Source organism: Hippoglossus stenolepis, chromosome 23, assembly GCF_022539355.2.
Source record: "Hippoglossus stenolepis isolate QCI-W04-F060 chromosome 23, HSTE1.2, whole genome shotgun sequence".
Classification (NCBI taxonomy): domain Eukaryota; kingdom Metazoa; phylum Chordata; class Actinopteri; order Pleuronectiformes; family Pleuronectidae; genus Hippoglossus; species Hippoglossus stenolepis.
Genome location: NC_061505.1, coordinates 9,674,291 through 9,693,634, shown reverse-complemented (window position 1 = coordinate 9,693,634; position 19,344 = coordinate 9,674,291). Strand labels below are relative to the sequence as shown.

The following is a 19,344-nucleotide window of genomic DNA, read 5'->3' as shown; positions in this document are numbered from 1 at the left end:
CTCATGTGCTAACTCAAGACTGTCTTATTCAATGGGGTAATTTTAGCAATGGAAGCATAGAATCGTTCTAACTTTCAGCTTGATCGAGTTTCATTTTAGCCAATTTATACCCACAAAATGCTTTTATTTTGTTACTTCCACCTTTCATAAAGGCTGGTTTTTTTTTTATGGTGATAAAAAAACCATAATTGGAAAGAAGATGACCCTTTTTTTCCCTAGGATGGGGTGGCAGGGTGGAGTGAGGGGGTGGTGGGGGACGTCATTTTAGAAGACAAATTGTGGGGAGCGAGGAGAGGGGGCGGGGCACCACAGGTAGCGTTTGTTGTGTTTGCTGCATAGCACAGGTCAGACACAGGTTATTAGCAGCTCACAGGAAAGAAACACGACACAGCAGGGCCACAGAGGATCCACATGGAGAGAGAAGCAGAGAGAAGAGTCTCGACACTACATTGAACTGTCCTCTATGGGGCTGGAGAGGAAGTACTGGACAACTTTTAAAACGTAAATAGCAGCTGTAGCAAAACTACTATTTAGCTCGCAGTTGAGGTTGTTCTTGCGCAAAGGAGGTGGTAAAATCCAAAAAATATCTTTTTTTCTGGAGAATTTGGATTTCAAAGCTTTTTCGTCAGTGGAGCACTTGTCTCTACCAATTCAGACCAAACTTGTTTATTATATTTCAAGAGAACTGCAACAACAATGCACAACTGCTTCAGTTGTTTCAAAGGGGAAATACCATTGTGAGCTTTCATGGCAAGACTTCACTGTATTGTATGAGGGTAGAGCAGCAGGAGTAGAAGTGGATTAACCCGGTATGTTGAGTGATTTAAGTACAATACATGTTTGTTCAGGGGACTCCCTTCCTCTGGAAAAGAGCTTCAGATAAAGTTACCACATAATTTAATAACATCTTTCGGACCTTATTTTACACAAATCTGATGATTCCTTCAGGGTCTATATCAAACTGAACCCAATAACGGAACAATAATATTGTCTAGACAAGATCTACCAAGCATTGGAGGACTTCTACATACATGTGATGGTCAGAACTGAATTTTTTGTAATCTGATATCAATCTTTGTGAATTTTAAGTTCCGAGTGAAACAAATGCATCAGGTGGAAATAACTTGCGACTTTAAATATATTTTGGCATTTATGTCACAATTTTACTTAGAGGATGAGAAATGTCCTCCCATGTAGGTTACGTTTCAGACACAGATCCTGCTTCAGAGGACATTGTTAAAACATGGTGGTCTAATTCTATTGGCTACAGCGTGGTCATCCAGTGGTGCCTCTGGTATCTGGTAGATGACCTGAAGATACCCATATATTTACAGTTCTGACCATATGTAAATGTGAATCTGCATTTCTTCAAGTGTCATTTTGATCCTGAAGCTGAATCATATAAATGATCTTCTGTTTAAGATGCATAAACAGAGATATTTTAGAGATATAAAATTGTAAAACAAAAAGGAAAGTAAAACTCTGGTAGAATTGTTCCTAGAGAAATGCAATAATGCATTCTGGAAAGATAACATTTATTTTGTTGTGTAGTGTAGCATTTGCTTTGCACTCACTCAAAATCACAGTGATGATGAAATCTGTGCCATGAAAACCATTCCCCTTTGAAACCCGTGTGACCACAGGATTTCCTGACTTACTTACTTCTTTGTCTCTGTCCCTAACACTATGGCACATTTTGTTAGCCCAAACACCCAACACACTATTCAAGCACCAGCGAGATGGATGAAAACCCAGTGGAGCCCCCTGTCTATTGCTATGAGAGAGCAACAGAAGAGGGTGACCAGACCCATTTACCTTCATCAGCCTCAATAGCTTCAATAGTAGCTGAAGAGAAGAAAAAGGGGGGTTGCAAAACGAATGAGAGAAGTGAGCAGGAGAGTTCATTTTGTCCCAGGAACAAGTCAATGGGCAGCAAAGACAAAAGCCAGTTGCTGACAACAAAGGTTAACGTCATCTCCACATTTTTATGACAATGGACACATGGATGTTAGCAAAGAGAGGAAGAGGAGAGGAGGAAGAGGAGGAGAGAGGTGAGCCTTAGCTTTTTATTTGATGAGTTCCAGATCTGTAAAGGGAAGGTGACATGTTTGTGGCAGCGAAAGAACCTCATGGAGAGGATTTTTGGAAAAAGTCTGACAAATGTGTCGATGTTGTGAGAAATGGAGACTGCAGGGATAAACATTGATAGCAAACAGAACGCGGTAAGAGCCGGAAATATATTCTTTACTTATGAAAACATACATGGAGTTTGAAATGGCACGAATGGAAAACAGAGATAAGGTTTGTTAGTATGGCGTTGTTTTTTTCCTCCTATCTTTATTCAAGAGCTTGGTCTTTCATTTGAGAGCGGGACTTGTGGATTTCACCTTCAGATTTTGTGACGTTTTCACTCGAAATCCTGTGCTCACATTCAAATAGCTCTGCTCCTGTGCATGTGTGAAACTTCTGCTTCCGGGCGGATTTTTTTTTTGTGCAACAAGTCCGTCAAAATTCCCCAACCAATAGAATGCCAGGTGTAGTGTTGACAAGCGAAATTGTCCCGTCCTCGTTGTGGGTGTGTTAGCTTCATGTCGGTCGGTTACTTTAAATGGGTTCGTGCATTCACACCCTGCATGGCTTTCTGTAGGTACGAAGTGTGGAAAAATAAATAATCAGAGAGCAGATATTTCGTGCATGCACAGAATCAGCGTGACAGTAAGGAGAAGAGCTGAAGCTGGAGCGCAGGAAATCTAAGCCTAAGCGGAGTATATCTGAGTGCGAGCGCAGGGTTTTGAGTGAGAGCGTTACAAAATCTGAATGTGAAATCAACAAGTCCTGCTCTTTAACTGCAATAAAGAAAGGGAAAAAAAGCCCACATGTAAGTGTATGTGTAATTGTGGGTTTCAGGGCTGACGTATGTTTACTGATGTAAAATCGAAGCACTGTAGACAAACAAAGCGATGTTACTGTTGTGTGCGGCATGAAGCAGCATCTGGAACTGCAGGATGAGCATCTTTTGATATACGTGATATCAAAAGTGCTGGGCGAGGAAATCTTTGGCATTTTTAAAACCACTTACCAATTCTCTACAGTCATCCCCGAGATGACAAAGTGACATACAGAACGACAAGGTGACAGCAAAGTGACGGCTGTACAACACCGAAGACTACGTAAACGCCGTGAGGATGAGAAGAAATGACGAGAAAAGAGGGCATGAGAGTCAAACTTCAAAACAGAATGAGGTTGATGGAGTCAACATCACAGTAGAAGCACACTGGTGTCTACCTAAAGGAGGGGAGCAATGTGATTCTACCGATGTTGCAACAGGAATCTCTGAACATCACTCTGCCTCCACTGGGGTTCTCTTCAGTGTAAATGTTCTTCACCGTACACGTCCATGTGTGTTCAAGTCTACTCTCAGGCACAAAACTAAATCTACAGCCACCAGAGGAGCTCTAACTCTCAAAGCTGAGACGAAATTAACTAAAAGCCATTTTCACCACGTTTTCTTAATGTGGAAGGAAATATTTCTTTGCTGCTGTGGCCCGAAGGCTCTCAGCATTTCTACAGAGTATCAACTTCATTCATTCATTGCCAGTGCTGCTGGAAGGAGCAGTCACTGGCTGTGGCTGAAAAGAAGAAGAAGACAGACTGTCTGGGCCGCCGCTGACTGTGACACGAGATACACACTTAGGTCTGATCAGCAGGGGGGTGGACCTGCTTCGGTGTCGAGGGTGTCATAGGATAAAAGCCGCAGACACCCATTGATGTTGAATAACAGAAGTGAACGTGCAGCTCAACATCGTTTTTAAGTGCATTATCTATTCTGTATAATAACAAATATGTACACAATGCTATTTTAAAGTATTCATTGGCATCACTTGCAAATTGACAATAAAGGTATTCTATTCGATTCTACTCTATTTTATCCTATTAGAGTTTCAATCTCCAAGAACGACCCTGTCCTCCAAATCAATTTAAGCAAAGTACACACTCAAACTGTAAAATACAACATTTTAGCTTCTGTCATCCTGTTATTGTGACTTTACTGTTCAACAAACATTATACACACTTGCTTTAAAACAGAGAAGTACCTGTTCTTGCAAAGGCAATAGAAACTATAAGTGTATGTGATATCTCAGTCTGTCAGTGACATGTTTTGTGAGAACCTGTGAGAGGAGAGGGAAGTTAATTGGATTTCTGCTTTTTTGTGTGTGAATGAAAAGGCAGCAGCGACACCCCCCTTTTCATTCACAGTTGGTTGTGTCAATTCCAGTTCATCCTTTGTATCACAGGGAGCCCAGGGGGCACTGCTCTGAATCACGAGCAAATCAGTTTTGGACAATCAGGTGGCCATTTTAGTCCGGAGTCCCTAATAAATTCAAATTTGAAGCGGTCGTAAAGGCTTTTCCAAAAAAAAGCGCTTACGTCCTTCGGTGCAGCGGTTTGTTAAGACTCATTTAGGGAGCGTTTGGAATTCAACATGAGAGGGTGAACTGAACTCTAAACTCATCTAACAGAAAGAAAAAAGGGAAAAAATAAAAAAATAACAACAGAATACTTGCACAACCGATTATACCTGCAGTTTCTAGGGAGAAAAGAGAAAGAAAAAGATACAGGTAATATTTGAGATAAAAAACCAGTGGTATACAGAAAGAGACGAGAACGGGAGGACAGTGTATTAATGCGAGACATCGAGAGGGAGACACATTCGAGAAGACAAAGGGACAAAGAAAATTGTCTGTCTGTAACAAATATAACTCGATATTTCATAGTCATTTATCCAGGAAAAAGACTGCATTGGAATACGTATAAGTGGAAGGAAAACTGCATTAGGCTAGAAATATTTAATTAAAAAAACCAAATAAAAATACTGACTGACGCTGCCAGAAACATTTAACTACACTTACAGTATTACTCTGAGGCAGCAATTTGAAATCCCATCACTGAGGGAAAAAGGGAAGAGATTTCTATATATACTTTACCCTAAACTCCGAGCTAGCACTTTCTTCAGGGTACTGCTGTGTAAGGGGAACGTGTGTGTGTGTGTGTGTGTGTGTGTGTGTGTGTGTGTGTGTGTGTGTGTGTGTGTGAGAGAGAGAGAGAGAGCGAGAGATAGAGAATCCATTCTTGGGGGCCGTAGCTTGGGGGTGTCAGGGTACTTGGTGACAGTCTTACCATTCTGCAGCTTCTCTTTGCCGCCGGACAGCACTCCGCTTGGTAGCATGCCTGTCGGGGTGAGTCCCTTCAGAGTCAGCACGCTCTCGCTCTCCTCTCTGCAATGTAAACAGAGAAATATTAACATCATAAATGGTACAATACACATAAAGAATGCGTTGTGGATGTTCTAATTCTTACTCAACGACAAAAACACGAACTTGTCATTTCTACATAATACTGCCAGGTGTATTATGTTGAGGGAAACAGGGCAACAGTGGAACTTACAGGCCACACAGGAACTTTTTCATGTTAGCATACCTGAGCACAGAGAATACTCGAGCCATCTTTCCAATGGCGCGGATCTTGTTGCGGATGACCTCCTTACGGGCAGAAGCGGTGGCACCTGAAAGGGTCGTACAGAGTGTGACTCGTGTGCACAGAACCTGTAACAGTGTAATCTACATTCGATGCCTGTGTATGTGTGTGTTTTTTAAAAACTTCAAGTGCCGTATTATATAAGTACCGTAGAATTTAGTAAATGTGCATAGACAGAGAATGTTTGTTGGACTATTAGTTGAATCCAGAGGTGCATCAGACCACGATGCAAACACAATGTGGTTATTGAAGCCTGGTGATCGGATTATACACAATAGTTTGAATCCATCCACACGTCACAACAATCGAGTCGTTTTCAGCATTCACTGCATTCATGCTACTTGTCCTATGCTCGTAGTACTCAACTGTAGTTCCTATAAAATCGTATGTACATTTCTCCTACTTTGACATTTTTAAACCTCATTATATCAACATAAATAACCCATTGCCTGCACCAGACATCAGAGTCCTGCACCGGGTCAAGTACCAACAAAAAAAGTTGATTTATTGGATACAAATTATATTGAAATAAATCCAAGGTGTGCGGGTAAAAATGAACTTAATGCAGGAGAGCGGCAGCTGAGAATTAGACCATGGTTTTTCAATATGAAGCTTATGAAGCCTAGTGTCCTGCAAAGATTTGTACAATAAAAAAGTGACGAGTATGTTCTCAGTGGCTTTGCTGCTTATTAAATGTGCCAGAAAGTATTAGCTTTTGATAGCCACTAGCTAGGCACATAATCACTGAGGAAACACTTTGACAGCTGCAGGAAAAGACAATTAACAAATAATATTCAGAGAACATAACACGGGAGGACGAGGAGGCCAAAACCCATTTAACCTGAGTGACTGTGTATGTAGCACGTGTTTAATCACCGGTGAAGGGTCTGTTTGCGGGACATATGTTAATGTTTCCGGATTTGACTCGGAGATAATAGCGTGTGACGGGTCGGATATGGTGCGGAGCTTTGCCGGTGCTGGTTAACAAAAATGGACCCGTGCAGGACTCTGCCAGACATGTGTTTTCAACAAGCTTGAAGAGCACACGCTACATGAATTTTCCTGTGTTGTGTTTTGCATGAAGAAACCCAAACTGGAAAAGAAAACTTTGTTTAAAAGAGAAACCCCCTTTTGCAGAATAGCAGTTTTGAAGGCCCCAGGGAGCCGGTGTGGAAAATGCACGAGTATGAGGGATGGAAATGAAGCTGGTGTGGGGTGAGAGTTTGGGTAAAGAGAAGAGGAGACAGTCTGATGTCTTGTTTAGGACTCTTCCTCTCATCCTCTACTGATTAAAGCATTATGACTTAAAAACATTCTGTTCCCCTGTTGTTGAAGTATTTATTTAAATGCTTACAGCAAATAATTGATCTTGGCTAAATCAGAATAAACTCCCTGAAGCTGTTTTCATTGATGTCAGTTTGGGGCTTAGCTGAAGCTATAATATTACTCACATTTTTTCTGTTAAAACTTAATTAAGAACAACAGTGAGAAAAAGTTGCTTTAAACAGTGACGTTAGTTGACAGGCTGAGATGCAGAGAGCAAGCACCGCACAAAAGTCTATCTACAGCGGCACACACCGGTATGGCTAGTGTTTGTACCTTTTTTGGGGGGATATATTAGCTGTCCTTCTCATGAAAACAACCCCCAGGAAGACAAGAAAAAGGACAGAGTGATCAGTGGATGGCTGTAGAATGAAAAGAGGAGGCAGCGGAGAGGTGGCGGCGGATGGTGAAATAAGAGGCAACAAAGCACGACAGGAAGTGTGAAAGAAAAGCGATGCCCTGAACACAAAAACTCTGGAAAACATAGAGAAGAGAAATTAGATGAGGCAAACCAAGGTAGTGACAACATCACAGCATGAGAGAGAGAGAGAGAGAGAGAGAGAGAGAGAGAGAGAGAGAGAGAGAGAGAGAGAGAATGACAAATAAATATGTGAAAAAGAGTAGTGAGGTTAAAAATATCACTCAGAAACCATGTAAACAACAGCAGACAAAGTCAAATGGAAATCAGAGATTATGAGGGCACAGAAAAAGGAGATTGTGAGTGAGAGAGACAGACGAAGGAAAGGACACTCCACATGTCAACACAGTGAAAATTTACAAAATAAACGTGAGAGTAGAGATGGCGGCAGAACTGAAAGAATAAATGAGCTTGAGAGGAGACACGAGTGAAAGTGAGAGCGAGGAATTGTGAAAATAAAGTGAATCAACTGAAAGCACTGAGCGTATGAGGAGGAGAGTGATGAGTAGATGTGCACTGTGTCCACTGTCCCCCCCAAAAAAATATTATATAATTTAAAAAATCTGAAATATGCATTCAACACCCAAATGAAGGAACATGTAACACATTCAATGTCCTAGTTTAACATGGTGTCGAAATCAGGCGAAATCCTGACACTCCACCCCTGGTTGCTGTTTACATGTGCATCAGTAAACACAAAGAGAGAGAGGAGGAGGAGGAAGGACTGGTGAGATAATTTCCTGATTAGCAGGAAGGGGTGGGGCAGGCTGAGTGAAACTGGACATCTCCATTGTAGATAAGCCTTAAACTGGGATAAAACAGATGACTGGAAGTTGTGAAGATAAAAACCAGGAATAGCGTGTGACTCACTCTGCTGTTTGAGTAGAATAAAACACATTCAAAATGAGTATTTAAGACTCATTTTAAAGTCCAGCTGTTCATAGATCTCTTTCCAGGTTTTCGCTGATATCCTGTGTTATCTTAAGTATGTAAGTTCAACCTGTTGAGGGCAATAAAGCAATGATTCACTCGTTCATTCGGCTGAGTCATGTGTCGAATAGTTTCTTAATCGTTTCTCTGTTGATGACACTGTTGAGGAATGATGTCGTGTGGGATTTAGTGGCACGTAGCAGTGAGCTCGCCGACTACTCTCCTCTTGCCAAGTGTGTAGGAGACATACGGAGACATACGGTGGCCTTCAGGTAACAAAAAAAGCAAATGGCCCTCTCTATAGCCAGTGTTTGGTTTGTCCATTCCGGGCTACTGTAGAAAAATGGTGGTAAAGAAGATCTAAGGGCTAATTCTAAGCGAAGGAAAACTATTAAACTATTCGTTTCAGGTGATTATACACTAATGATAATATAATTAGGAATCCTACACACTGGTACTTCACATATATTTGAACTAAATGATCTGATAGTAGGGCAGAGTAGACATGGGTATACATTTGGGTGTGTGTGTGTCTGTCTGTGTGTGAGAATCCTTTTAGCAGAGGCCTCCCTCTACTGGAGGTAGGGAAGACTGCAGCGAGAACTGTTTTGTGTCTGCTCACCATCCAGCTCTTCATCAGTCGTCAGCTCATCGTTGGAACAGATGCTCAGTACGTTCACGAGCATCTCAGTCACTGCAAAAAAATACAAAATAATATATGTTTTATTTTGACCAAATGCCACTTTTTGACACAGCCCATAATTAATAATCTCAAGTCTGGGGAAAATGTCCAGCCACGAGAAGGCAGTGCAAGATAGTCGGACACAGATTTACCCGAGTGACCAATCTACACACACCCAGCCCACACACTGCTGTTAATGGCCCTGTGCGGAAGGGTCACACCCAAGAAAAGGCTTCCTGGAATGAGTGCGTCAGATATAGTTTTCTGGACAGTAGGTGTGATGAAATGACATGAATGTGTCACAGAACTGACAATGAAAAAAAAAAAGCCTAAAATTTCTAATACAATCTTCAAGACACTCAGAGAATGGAGTGCTCTGCTATGTTTATTGTTTTTTATAGACAGAACTCTTAATAACACTAACTATTTTCCCAAGGAGCACAGGGGCTCGTAAATTAGAGCTTACATATATATTTACAATTTAATACATTCAATTAATTGTACGTAGCCTCTGTCATAAATAAAGTTAAAAATCACAGTGTTAAGTGGTGTTGCACTTTCTCTGCACTGCGGTTTTCCTTTCCTTACTGATTCTCCTAAACATTTCTTTTGATTTCGTGACGTCTTCCATCAGGTCTAGGAATAGTGGCTGGGATAAGAGATTTACTTTTCGACCACAGTATCTGTCTGCAGTGTCACCACTTCCTCAATCCGACGTTTCAAATTAAAAGCCCTCTAGCCTTTCCTATAGTCTTATGGTTGCAATCTTTATTTGCACACTGCTCCTAAATTATTTTCTGTTCAGACATATCAAATGCCAGTGACATACTCACACTGTGGAGCCCTGATAGACCTTTTTAATTTGCAAGTCTAACTTATTTAGTAACTTTGCATGAGTGTGTGTTTCTGGCTCATAAATCATGCGCAGTAAGTCTTGTATTTATGATTGACTGCACTGCACTGAGTGTATGTGCTACATTTCTCATGGCTGAGCCATTTTCATTACTGACCCAGGAAACTAAATGTTCTCATTTCACGCATATTACTGCTGTATGCGTGTGCTCACCCTTCTCGCCGACAAAGGGCAGGGACCAGGTGAAAACGTCCATGAAGTTGGGCAGCCAGTAAGGGTGAGGTGAGCAGTTGAACTGTCGGATGTTCATCACGTTGTTCTCGTACTTCAGCACTGCCGCTGGGGAGGGACGGTAAAAAAAGACAAGAAAGGCGGTTGTTAAAATGTGTGTAAAGTTGGATATATAATGAAACACTCTTTTACAGCTTTTATAATGTGGAATTTCAAATGTCCCATGGTATTCCCGTGCAAGGAACTACACCACTCATGTATCACAATGAAAAATGCCCACAGTATAAGTTGTAGGTTTGATGTCATAATAAATTAAAATACAGCTGTTTGCCAGTGTTAAGAGACCATTGAGACATGTGTACATAGATGTATAACCATCAATTATTTATACTGCTTATCCTCATGGGGGGAGCTGGAGTCAGCTGATCCTGGGCAGGAGGCAGGCAACACCATTATATCGCAGGGCCAACATACAGGGACAAACAACTATTCTCCAATTAGCCTAAACCCAATCTGAATGACTTTGGACGTGGCTGGAAGCTGGAGTACCCGAAAAGAACCAGGAGTGTTCTTTCTGCGAGGCTAATATTATGATATCTTCTTCTTATAAAGTTTCAGTATGCAGCACTCCGAACTCCGAATTCGAGTCCTCGCTTCAATAAACCAAGAAAAAGCACCAACTCAATTGGATATCTGAGTCCATTATCAGTCTGCTTCCTGTTTCCAACCACCACTTAGACGTATATCATATAATACCATCAGCTGATGAGCTACCACAATCCATAAGTTGAAAATAAAAAAAAGTCTATAGTTGGTTTATAAAGTGTTTATTGATTTTCTCATCATTTTAAAAATAAATAAAAAAATTATAGACACTGATGTGAAACATTGTGGAGAAAAAAAAAAAGCCTGAAGCCTGGATGTAACTCAAGATGTTGTCAAATGCTGTCAGTCAACCTCTGCTGATGACAGGGAATATACAAATTCAATAGAACGCTACCTACACACACACAAAGCTAAAGAAAAAAAAGGAAAATCACATTTTTACGGTGATGTGTAAACAACCACCATTTGTCGATGTCTCACCCTGACAAAGAGACGATTATATGCAAATGTGCCAGATGATATGTGCAAATTAAGGCTAGAAACATGCACATGCATCAAAATGAAGGGAACCAACATTTGGGGAAAAACAGAGAAAGAAATCAATCCCCTGTTTTCACCCACCCTGGAACATTTCCTCTGCGTATTGATCACAGCCCCCAGATGAATGAATCACATCTGTCATTTACAGGATTGGATACACGACTAACATCGCAGAAACACACAGCTCAGCATTTGGACTCTTTCAGCCCGAGCACTTTTCATTAGTTAAACGTGAAAACATAAATTTCTGGTGAGTAGGGGTGGAGAGCGTAGGCACAGACAGGAAGCGAAGGTAATGATGGGCAAACGCTTGCAACGTGATCATTAGTGTATTCTTGTAGTCCAGGCGATCTGTTGTAGATGTGCTGACCTGCTTTTGCCATCATCAAAGTTATTCTATCAAAAGATCTATGTGCTGCATCACTTCAGGAATCTACAGCAACACTTACAGCTGAGAACTATAATGGAGTAGTTTGAGATTTAGTTTTTTATGGTCTATAATACCTTATCATAATCATAAGTAATCACATGGTCTTAGCTGACATATAATCCACTGCCCAAATAGTGACCAGGGCATGCCCCATGTGATCTCACCCATGATTGAGGCCGAATGTGAACGTGGGTGCTGAGGAAAACATGAGAGCCGCCAAATACAAATATATCTGTGCTGTATATAGAGGCCCCAGCCTCTTTCATAAGCAAGGCCTGCCTGGTGGCCTAGATCTGCGGAAAGTGGACACCATGGCTGGGTCACCGTGGGGGACTTTCCTGCTTCTGCCCGTCAGGGTCAGGAATAGCAAGTCATCAAACCTGGCATCCCTGGCAGCTCTAACCTCGGTCGTAACACAAAGCAGGTCAGAACACACCCTGCTAGGCCAGGGCTTGCCTCAGTTTGTGTGTGTGTATGCGAGTGTGTGTGTGCGTAATCAATGAAGCCCTGTAATGCATAGAGTGCAGTAACCGTGCAATCCAAGTGGTCCCTTAAGTATTGTTAAGCATTGCATTCCACTGCTGTCACCTCTTTATCCAGGCACACACACACACACACACAGTAACATCTCCTGCAGGGGAACATCCATAGACTGTATAATTAATGCAGCTTTATTATCAATATCAGCAAAACACAATTTCCAAGTCCAGCAAAAAAAGCATTGTGTCATTCTGACACACTCCACTCAGATAGCACTATGGGTGTTTATGAATTTGCGTCGGCGTGCATGAAAGCAATTGTACGCGTGGGCAGCCATTGCATAAACATCACATACTGCATAAACACCGTAGAGGCACTTGATTGAATGCAGCCACAGAATCCCAGAGGGAAAAAGGCAGAGCAGGGGAAAAGGTCAGCTCTCCTGCCATCGCTCCTTCAAATGGGATTCCCTTTAAAGGAACAGAGACACCCGAGAACCTCCCCCGTACAACACAACAAATATATTTGTTGAGCTCTCGGTGCGAGCAGGTCAAGGCACACTTTCTTTTTCAGATTATTGCATTGCATCCAACATGCTGATGAGGGGGGCAGGAGCAGAACTTTGCGTCCTTATAAGCAGAAGGCTCATTACTACTAATGCACAATCATATGCAAAGTTATTTCTCACACAGGGTGCAGCGGGGCACTGCCCTTGTGGCAACCAGCTGTGAGTTATGTTTAACTCCACTGTTAAATTTAACACCGCATGACAGCCACTAGATGTCTCTGCTGCTCCGACGGTGGCCAGCAGGGTAGCTAAGGCCAAGGCCTGCTGCCACGGTAACACAGATATTGCCAGGCGACGCCCGCTCATTCATTATTCATAAGGGAGTGCCTTGAGCCAGTTTCCCTGGTAACGAGGACTCTTACATCTGCTTCTGAGATCAATGGGAGATCCCCACTGTCCTGCCTCAGTGCTTCAAGCTGACTGCACATCTATGTGTAAGGCCTGTTGTATGGAGCTCCACTGGGTTCGTACTCCACTCCAGATGTTCAGACCTACCCATTCCATTAGATTCAATACTCTGCTTCCATTGGATGTCAGATGTATGGATGGATGGGACTGACCACTGTCCACAGTTTTACAGTGCACAAATGGCTCATAAATCCTCTGCAGTTAATGAGACCACAGGAAACTCCAACTCCCATCAATCCTGTCTATTTTGATAACGGTGGGTGTAAAGTCCTGGTTCGGAACCTGGGGACCTGATGTGAAACTTGCTGGATCTTGAGAGTAAAAATGTCGACCTATTCCACTTTCATCTGCAATAACACAATGTCAATATGGTGATGAGGGTAAGTTTTGTTAAAGACAGTGCACGTCTGTCTAAAATAACAAAGCATTTACTGTAACTGCCACATGGTATAAGACTGCAGTACTTTACATTTGCCCACTCATTGTCATAATGTCCAACATCAGCTTATGCAACTGCGGATGTCTTCACTAATACACTGCATGATGTGGATCTTTTTTTTTTTTTTAGTTTCCAGATTTAATAAATAATCCTAAAATACCATATCATTTATTTATGGTCCACTTAACGGTGTTTTCTGGAGAGTGCAATCGCACTTTAGTCTTCATCAGTTAATCAGTCGATGTACTGTAGGTGGTTTTTGATTCTAATTTAATAATAATAATAATAATAATGATTTGGTTTGGAAACAAAATCTCAGCTTAAGGTCCACTTGCTAGCTTCCCCCCCCCCAACATCTCATGGTCATCATCAGTGGCGAAGGAAGCTTTTGATTATCTCTGCCAAGGAGGTTATGTTTTCACCCCTGTCTATTGGTTTGTTTGTTAGCAGGGTTAACAAAAGACAACTGACAGCATTATCACAAACTTTCTCAGCCTTTTCTCAAACTTTCAACCATATCTTATGATTCTCATCAGTGGGTGGAACGAATGTTTTTATTTCAAATTAAATAGTAATATTAATTTAAGGCCTATATGTTTTAACAGTTGTAATGGATATGGCTCAATATAAAGTTTTCTTACTCAAAAATATGACAAATGAGAACATAATTCTGATCGATAAGGAGAACTGGAATTCAAATTGAAAAAACTCTTGACAAAGCAAATATAATCACATATAATGATATTAAGCTCTGATAAAACAATGTTTTTGTTCTGTAACAGCTCATCATCCCGATTCATTTTTCTTGTTTGATGCAGCATGAAAAATTCTATAAGTCGCTCATGTTTACAGGAAACTGAAGGGAAGCCCAGTATGAGTCGTAACAGATGGGTGGGCATCTGTAGCCAGAGATACTCTTCTCATTGTGACGAGGGGGGGGGATGAATTCCCTGCTGCGTCATCACTGCCCCAGCTTCCATCCTGCCATTTATTCCAGTGGCAGGGCCAAGAGCCAATCATGCCTCTCCATTTCCCTTCTCTTCAAATCACCCGTCTCTACGGCCCACCAATCAGCACAAGACTGGCGGAAGGAAAGAGTAAAAAAAATAGTGACGGTACAGTTTGACCTGTGAGTGAACCACAGTGATGCCCTGGCCTTTTCTCTTGACAGCAGCACATTTCTCGTTTTTCTACTGAACCCCCTTCCAGTTTCTACTTCATCATGAAACAATAATTTGGTTATATAAGGTTTTAGCAGGTGGAGCGGTTTGGGGCTGAAGTTGAAGATTGGCGTCGACAGCATTGGCAGCATTTCAGTCATTTCGCTTTTATTCCATCCAGCACCATAACCATTAGTTGTTGGCTTGGACCAGTCAATAATGATGCAGCAGAAAGAAATTCCATTAATACAAAACTGCAAGCAATCTCCAAAGTGTGCACCTGCCAAGAACACCCCCTCGACTCTCCTCTCCATCCTCCCCTCTCTCCACTGCAGTCACTTCAGGACTCAAACGGTGCAAACCGCTAAATCACTGCTGCTGTGTTTTCATTTAACGCCGCTTCCCCGCCAGCTAACCAGTGTCTGTGCCACTTTTCGCTGAGGGGGCGCGGGGGGTCAGAGCTTTGACGGACAGCTGGTTGGCGTCTGGCGCTCACTGCGAAAACCAACAGAAGAGTTGAAAAGAAAAAAAAGGAGGGATAGATGGCATTTTGAATCACGTGTCGATTATCCTGACTCAGCTACAAGGTAAATTCTCCTGTAGTGGAGGAGGTTTTCAGATATCCTCCGCTTCCCTCTCGTCTGACGTGATGTGGTGCACTTCTCAACACTTTTTTCGCTCTCCTATGTGGAGAGGTCTGATTGGTTAAACTGGCCAACTAACAGCACCAGATTGATGGGACCTGCCGATGTCTCCTCCCTCCCCTTTGAGATTTATGTGCCCACTCGATTGGCCATCAATCAACGGACATGCTCAGTGGGCTCTGGGCTCTGGCAAGAAGCTAAGAGCAGAGCAATTCATTACAGAGGCTTTGCTTCTACCAGTGAACCCCACCCACATGACTGATTAGAGGAGCATCAACAGGACTGATAGGACTCTGTTGGTTAGCTGTGTCTGTCCCATGGAACTGTTTGATTGTGTGTGATGAATTTTTAAAAGCTTTGGTATAAAATCTTTTGCAAGCCCAAAAGAAATTTGCGTCCATCACTGACAGGTGTTGTAAATACAAACAGAATTATCTTTTTCTTTCTAATAACTTTCTGATTTGATCGGATTAGTCTGCAATGGGAATGGATTCAATCGGCATTTGCACCCGGGTCAAATGACTCTACTGTGGTCACGGGTTTTAACTGGCTCCAATCGGCCGTGATGGAAACATAACACCTGGGTGAACGTGCTAATTTGGCAAGACTGAGTTGAGAGAGCGCCTCAGTTGTTGGTTGTGTCCGTGACGTAGAACATGACGCACCAGAGGGAAGCTCCTCTATTGACAATGGAATTGTAAGGAATTAATGACCCTTTTTTTGTGGTCTTAACTGTGTTTAAAAACCTGCATATGGTGTAAAAGAGGTATAAGGGTTAGCAAGTTGCAGCTGAGACGAGGTTGCAGACTAAATTAGTTCAGATACTTTGACTGCTCCATATTGAGGTGCAAATGAATTTCCAGACGATCGGTTGCCAAAACTAAAAGCAACGTGCACCTGACACCGCTTTGTTTGTTTATTTGTTTGCATTGTGTTGTGTTGACTGTGAGCTCTGGGAAGATTAGTTGGCATGGAACAAATGGGGCCCTAATAATAAACAGTGAGCCAAACGGGAACACGTTGCCGTTTCTTGACTATCTTTATAGAGCAGGGGGAGGAGAGGGGAGGGGAGGACATGGAGGCACCTCATAGGAACGAGAGCAAACAAATGCAACCTAATCTCAGGTCAGGGAAAACAAACCTGCAAATGGGCCACAGCAAAAGAAAAAGGCCCTCACTCCCTTGTATAATGTCCTCACACCAGCAGCACTGCAGTATAAAGCTTACAGTTATTGCATTTCATCAGGAGAGGAATTGCAAAACAGCGTGCACCAGCACCATCACTCTTTCCTTCCCATTTCCATTTCCTCTGGTTTGCCCAACACCGCCCCCATCCAAACATGCCCCCACAGCCAAAGCAGATACTGTGTGTTCTCCGGGGGAAAGTGCTGACTCACAGCACATAGATGAGCCTTACTCTGTGTGGGCGCCACAGCGCAGCATAGGGCGCCACCAGGTGCCAAGTGAGCCGGCACCGGGCCACTTCATTTCACACCAGCTCCGTCCCTGCACTGACCTGACGAAAATCAGTGTCGAAGCACTGAGAAAGTACAATACTGTGATCCAATGTGTTATGAGTGTGGGGTATAACAGTTCTCTACTAGAATACTAATAAGCTGCGTACACTGTTCAGTGTGACAAATACAATGATACCAAAACCTGTTACATGCAGTGATGTGCCAAACATGAGGCGGTACCTTATGAGTGATTATTTAAGACTCCTGAAAACCTTTATTCTACCAAATTTAATAAAATATGAACGGTCTTCATCATACAAGTATACTGCAGTGTCAGCCTAAAGACTAACACTAACTGTTGTGTAATGTCCATGGCTAAATTACTCAAATGTCAGATTGTAGCTCAACCTTTGGGACAAAATACAGGATTTTGACAGACTTCAAATTCTCATAATCCTCAAAAATACCACCCCCCCCCTCCACACTGAACCACTTCTAAAGCAGATAATAAAGAGAATGCAATGGCTTTGTTTGGCTAACAAATCTATTTTGACATTCTTTGCCCCAGGCTTCATTTGTAGTGTCCCAGTAAGATGCATAATACCTCGACTCTGAAAATCTTCAATGGATCCTGCTATATAAAAATGACATGAAAAAAGGCCTTTTGGAATGACCCAATGCTGTAATTTCATTTGCACAGACCTGAGCCCAACAGTTAAGCTTTCAGACGTGCACTGAACTCTGGACATTCAACTGAATTTTTCCAGAGAGGCTGTAAGTGTGAAGGCAAATGTTCGAGTCAGCTGCTCCAGATATTTTCCAGAACCTTTTCTTGCCAGCCCCAGGCGCCACCCCTCGCGTGAATGTTCCTGTTGTTGTGAACGTGTCTGACCCGCACACTCCTGCTGCGTTCTTCACATGTGAAAGACAAACATTTTCTGGAGTTCATGTGAGAAAAACGGCAATATTCTCCAGCTTGGAAACATCGGTCTGTCAATGTGGTTAGAATATGACATGGTGGAACTCATGTGACAAGCCACAGAGGTTGACAATGGTATATTCCTTCTCCTTACCTTTGTTGTTGTAGACATCTAGATAGTTGGGTGCTGAGAAGATGGTGATAAGAGACGGGAAGCCAGTGGTCTGACTCTTTCTGTACATACGATATCTGGTGAAATGCCCAAACGAGAAGAGGAGTAAGCATTAGTAAAACATTAAAACATTTAATTCATGGATTAGTCTTTGGTGTTCACCCCCTCGGGATACGATTAGTGTTTACAGCCTCTTGTTTTCACTGTATCTCGTCAGCTGATGCATCAGCAAGGGGGTGGGGTAAAACTGGCGTATCCCCAGGAGAGTAAATCCCTGTGTTGCAAATAAAACATGCTCTGAAATAGCCGTCATACTAAACAAACTCGGCATTCAAACACAACTACACTTTGTCTCTCTGGTCTCGCAGTCTGCGTTGTGCTTGGTGGTGGGGTAAACAATGTCAAAACGGTTTATTTTTTGCAGTAAATCTTGCAGATGTAAAAAAAAGAAACATTTAATATATTACATTTGTGGCCTACAGCGGCTTGGGGCAGCCACCTCTTCTGAGACATGGCGAGGTGTCCCATGTGACCACACAGTGGGAGTGCGATGGTAAACAACTGTGTGCTGGGCCTCCCACCGCCTTAACCTCGCTTAGAGGGAGATCAGCTTGACACATCCACCCACCTGCCTGTTTTCGAAACCAAACATTTCAAAAGAGGCTCTCTAGTGCCCCAAGGTGCTCCGTTACTATCACTATTGTTGCGCCCAAATTTCTCATGAAGTAAAAAAAGAACCCCCCCCAACAGTTCTTGGCAAGACCTGCATGAGTCATACTTGTCATATCAAATTTGCCCAACTCACACCCCCCCCCCCTCCTGCTGGATTCATTTTCATCTCTTGGATTAACATGACTTCTCTGAAAGTTCAGACTGCACCCAATCTGCTCTCCAGACAGGCGCGAGCACCCAGGAAGCTTTTCGTTTAATACCCCGGTCTGAATCGCTCTGCTGTGTGACAGTGCGATGGGAGAAGATGAAATGCTGCAACACTCACCCAGCATCCTGCGCTTCATGGGCCCGGATGATAGATAATAAGTTATTGTGTTGTAGAAAGTCACAGACTGCAGGGTAACTGTTGAATAAAGAGACAAACACTTGGTTTACTCATACATCACCAAAAAAAAAATATAAAAATCACAGAAAAGGGATCAATAGAAATAAATAAATAAGTCATGAGTGTTATTGATTGTGCTCGGGGATACAGTGAATATACAACACTGATTTAAATCTAAATGTGTTTCAGAACCAACAGTGTGTCATGAAGAGGTTTTTGCCTCTGGGGGTTCGCTGTAAATGGGCTTTTATATTATCTTTAAATTTCACTTAAAATTTAAACCAGAACAAAAGGTACGATGACTAATTAAGTACTAACCCATAATATTCTTAGCTTTTGATTAAGGTTTTGTATTGTAAGAAGAGTGATCAGTCTCAAATGGGGCATTATATTTTAGAATGAACCTGAGAAAAAATGCTTAGTATGACACATGATTCATAGCAGACTGCTTCTTTGAGGAAAAGAGTGATTCCTTGTGTGTGTGTGTGTATA

General features: G+C 42.3%; 1 protein-coding gene across 6 annotated transcripts in view; it reads right to left on the bottom strand.

The window, feature by feature from the left end:
- The window catches only part of LOC118102577 (serine/threonine-protein phosphatase 2B catalytic subunit alpha isoform), a 62,102-nt gene that overhangs the window by 3,885 nt on the left and 38,873 nt on the right, over nucleotides 1-19,344 (bottom strand). The window contains exons 7-15 of one of the 6 annotated variants that reach the window (XM_035148859.2): nucleotides 18,793-18,870; nucleotides 17,778-17,872; nucleotides 9,955-10,080; nucleotides 8,829-8,900; nucleotides 7,135-7,161; nucleotides 5,479-5,563; nucleotides 5,179-5,276; nucleotides 4,580-4,588; nucleotides 1,816-1,845 (exon numbers count right to left, since the gene is read on the bottom strand). In XM_035148859.2, coding sequence (XP_035004750.1) covers nucleotides 1,816-1,845; nucleotides 4,580-4,588; nucleotides 5,179-5,276; nucleotides 5,479-5,563; nucleotides 7,135-7,161; nucleotides 8,829-8,900; nucleotides 9,955-10,080; nucleotides 17,778-17,872; nucleotides 18,793-18,870 — 620 coding nt within the window. The remainder of the gene's footprint in view (nucleotides 1-1,815; nucleotides 1,846-4,579; nucleotides 4,589-5,178; nucleotides 5,277-5,478; nucleotides 5,564-7,134; nucleotides 7,162-8,828; nucleotides 8,901-9,954; nucleotides 10,081-17,777; nucleotides 17,873-18,792; nucleotides 18,871-19,344) is intronic. The other 5 variants (XM_035148860.2, XM_035148861.2, XM_035148862.2 and 2 more) reach the window with 5 other exon arrangements.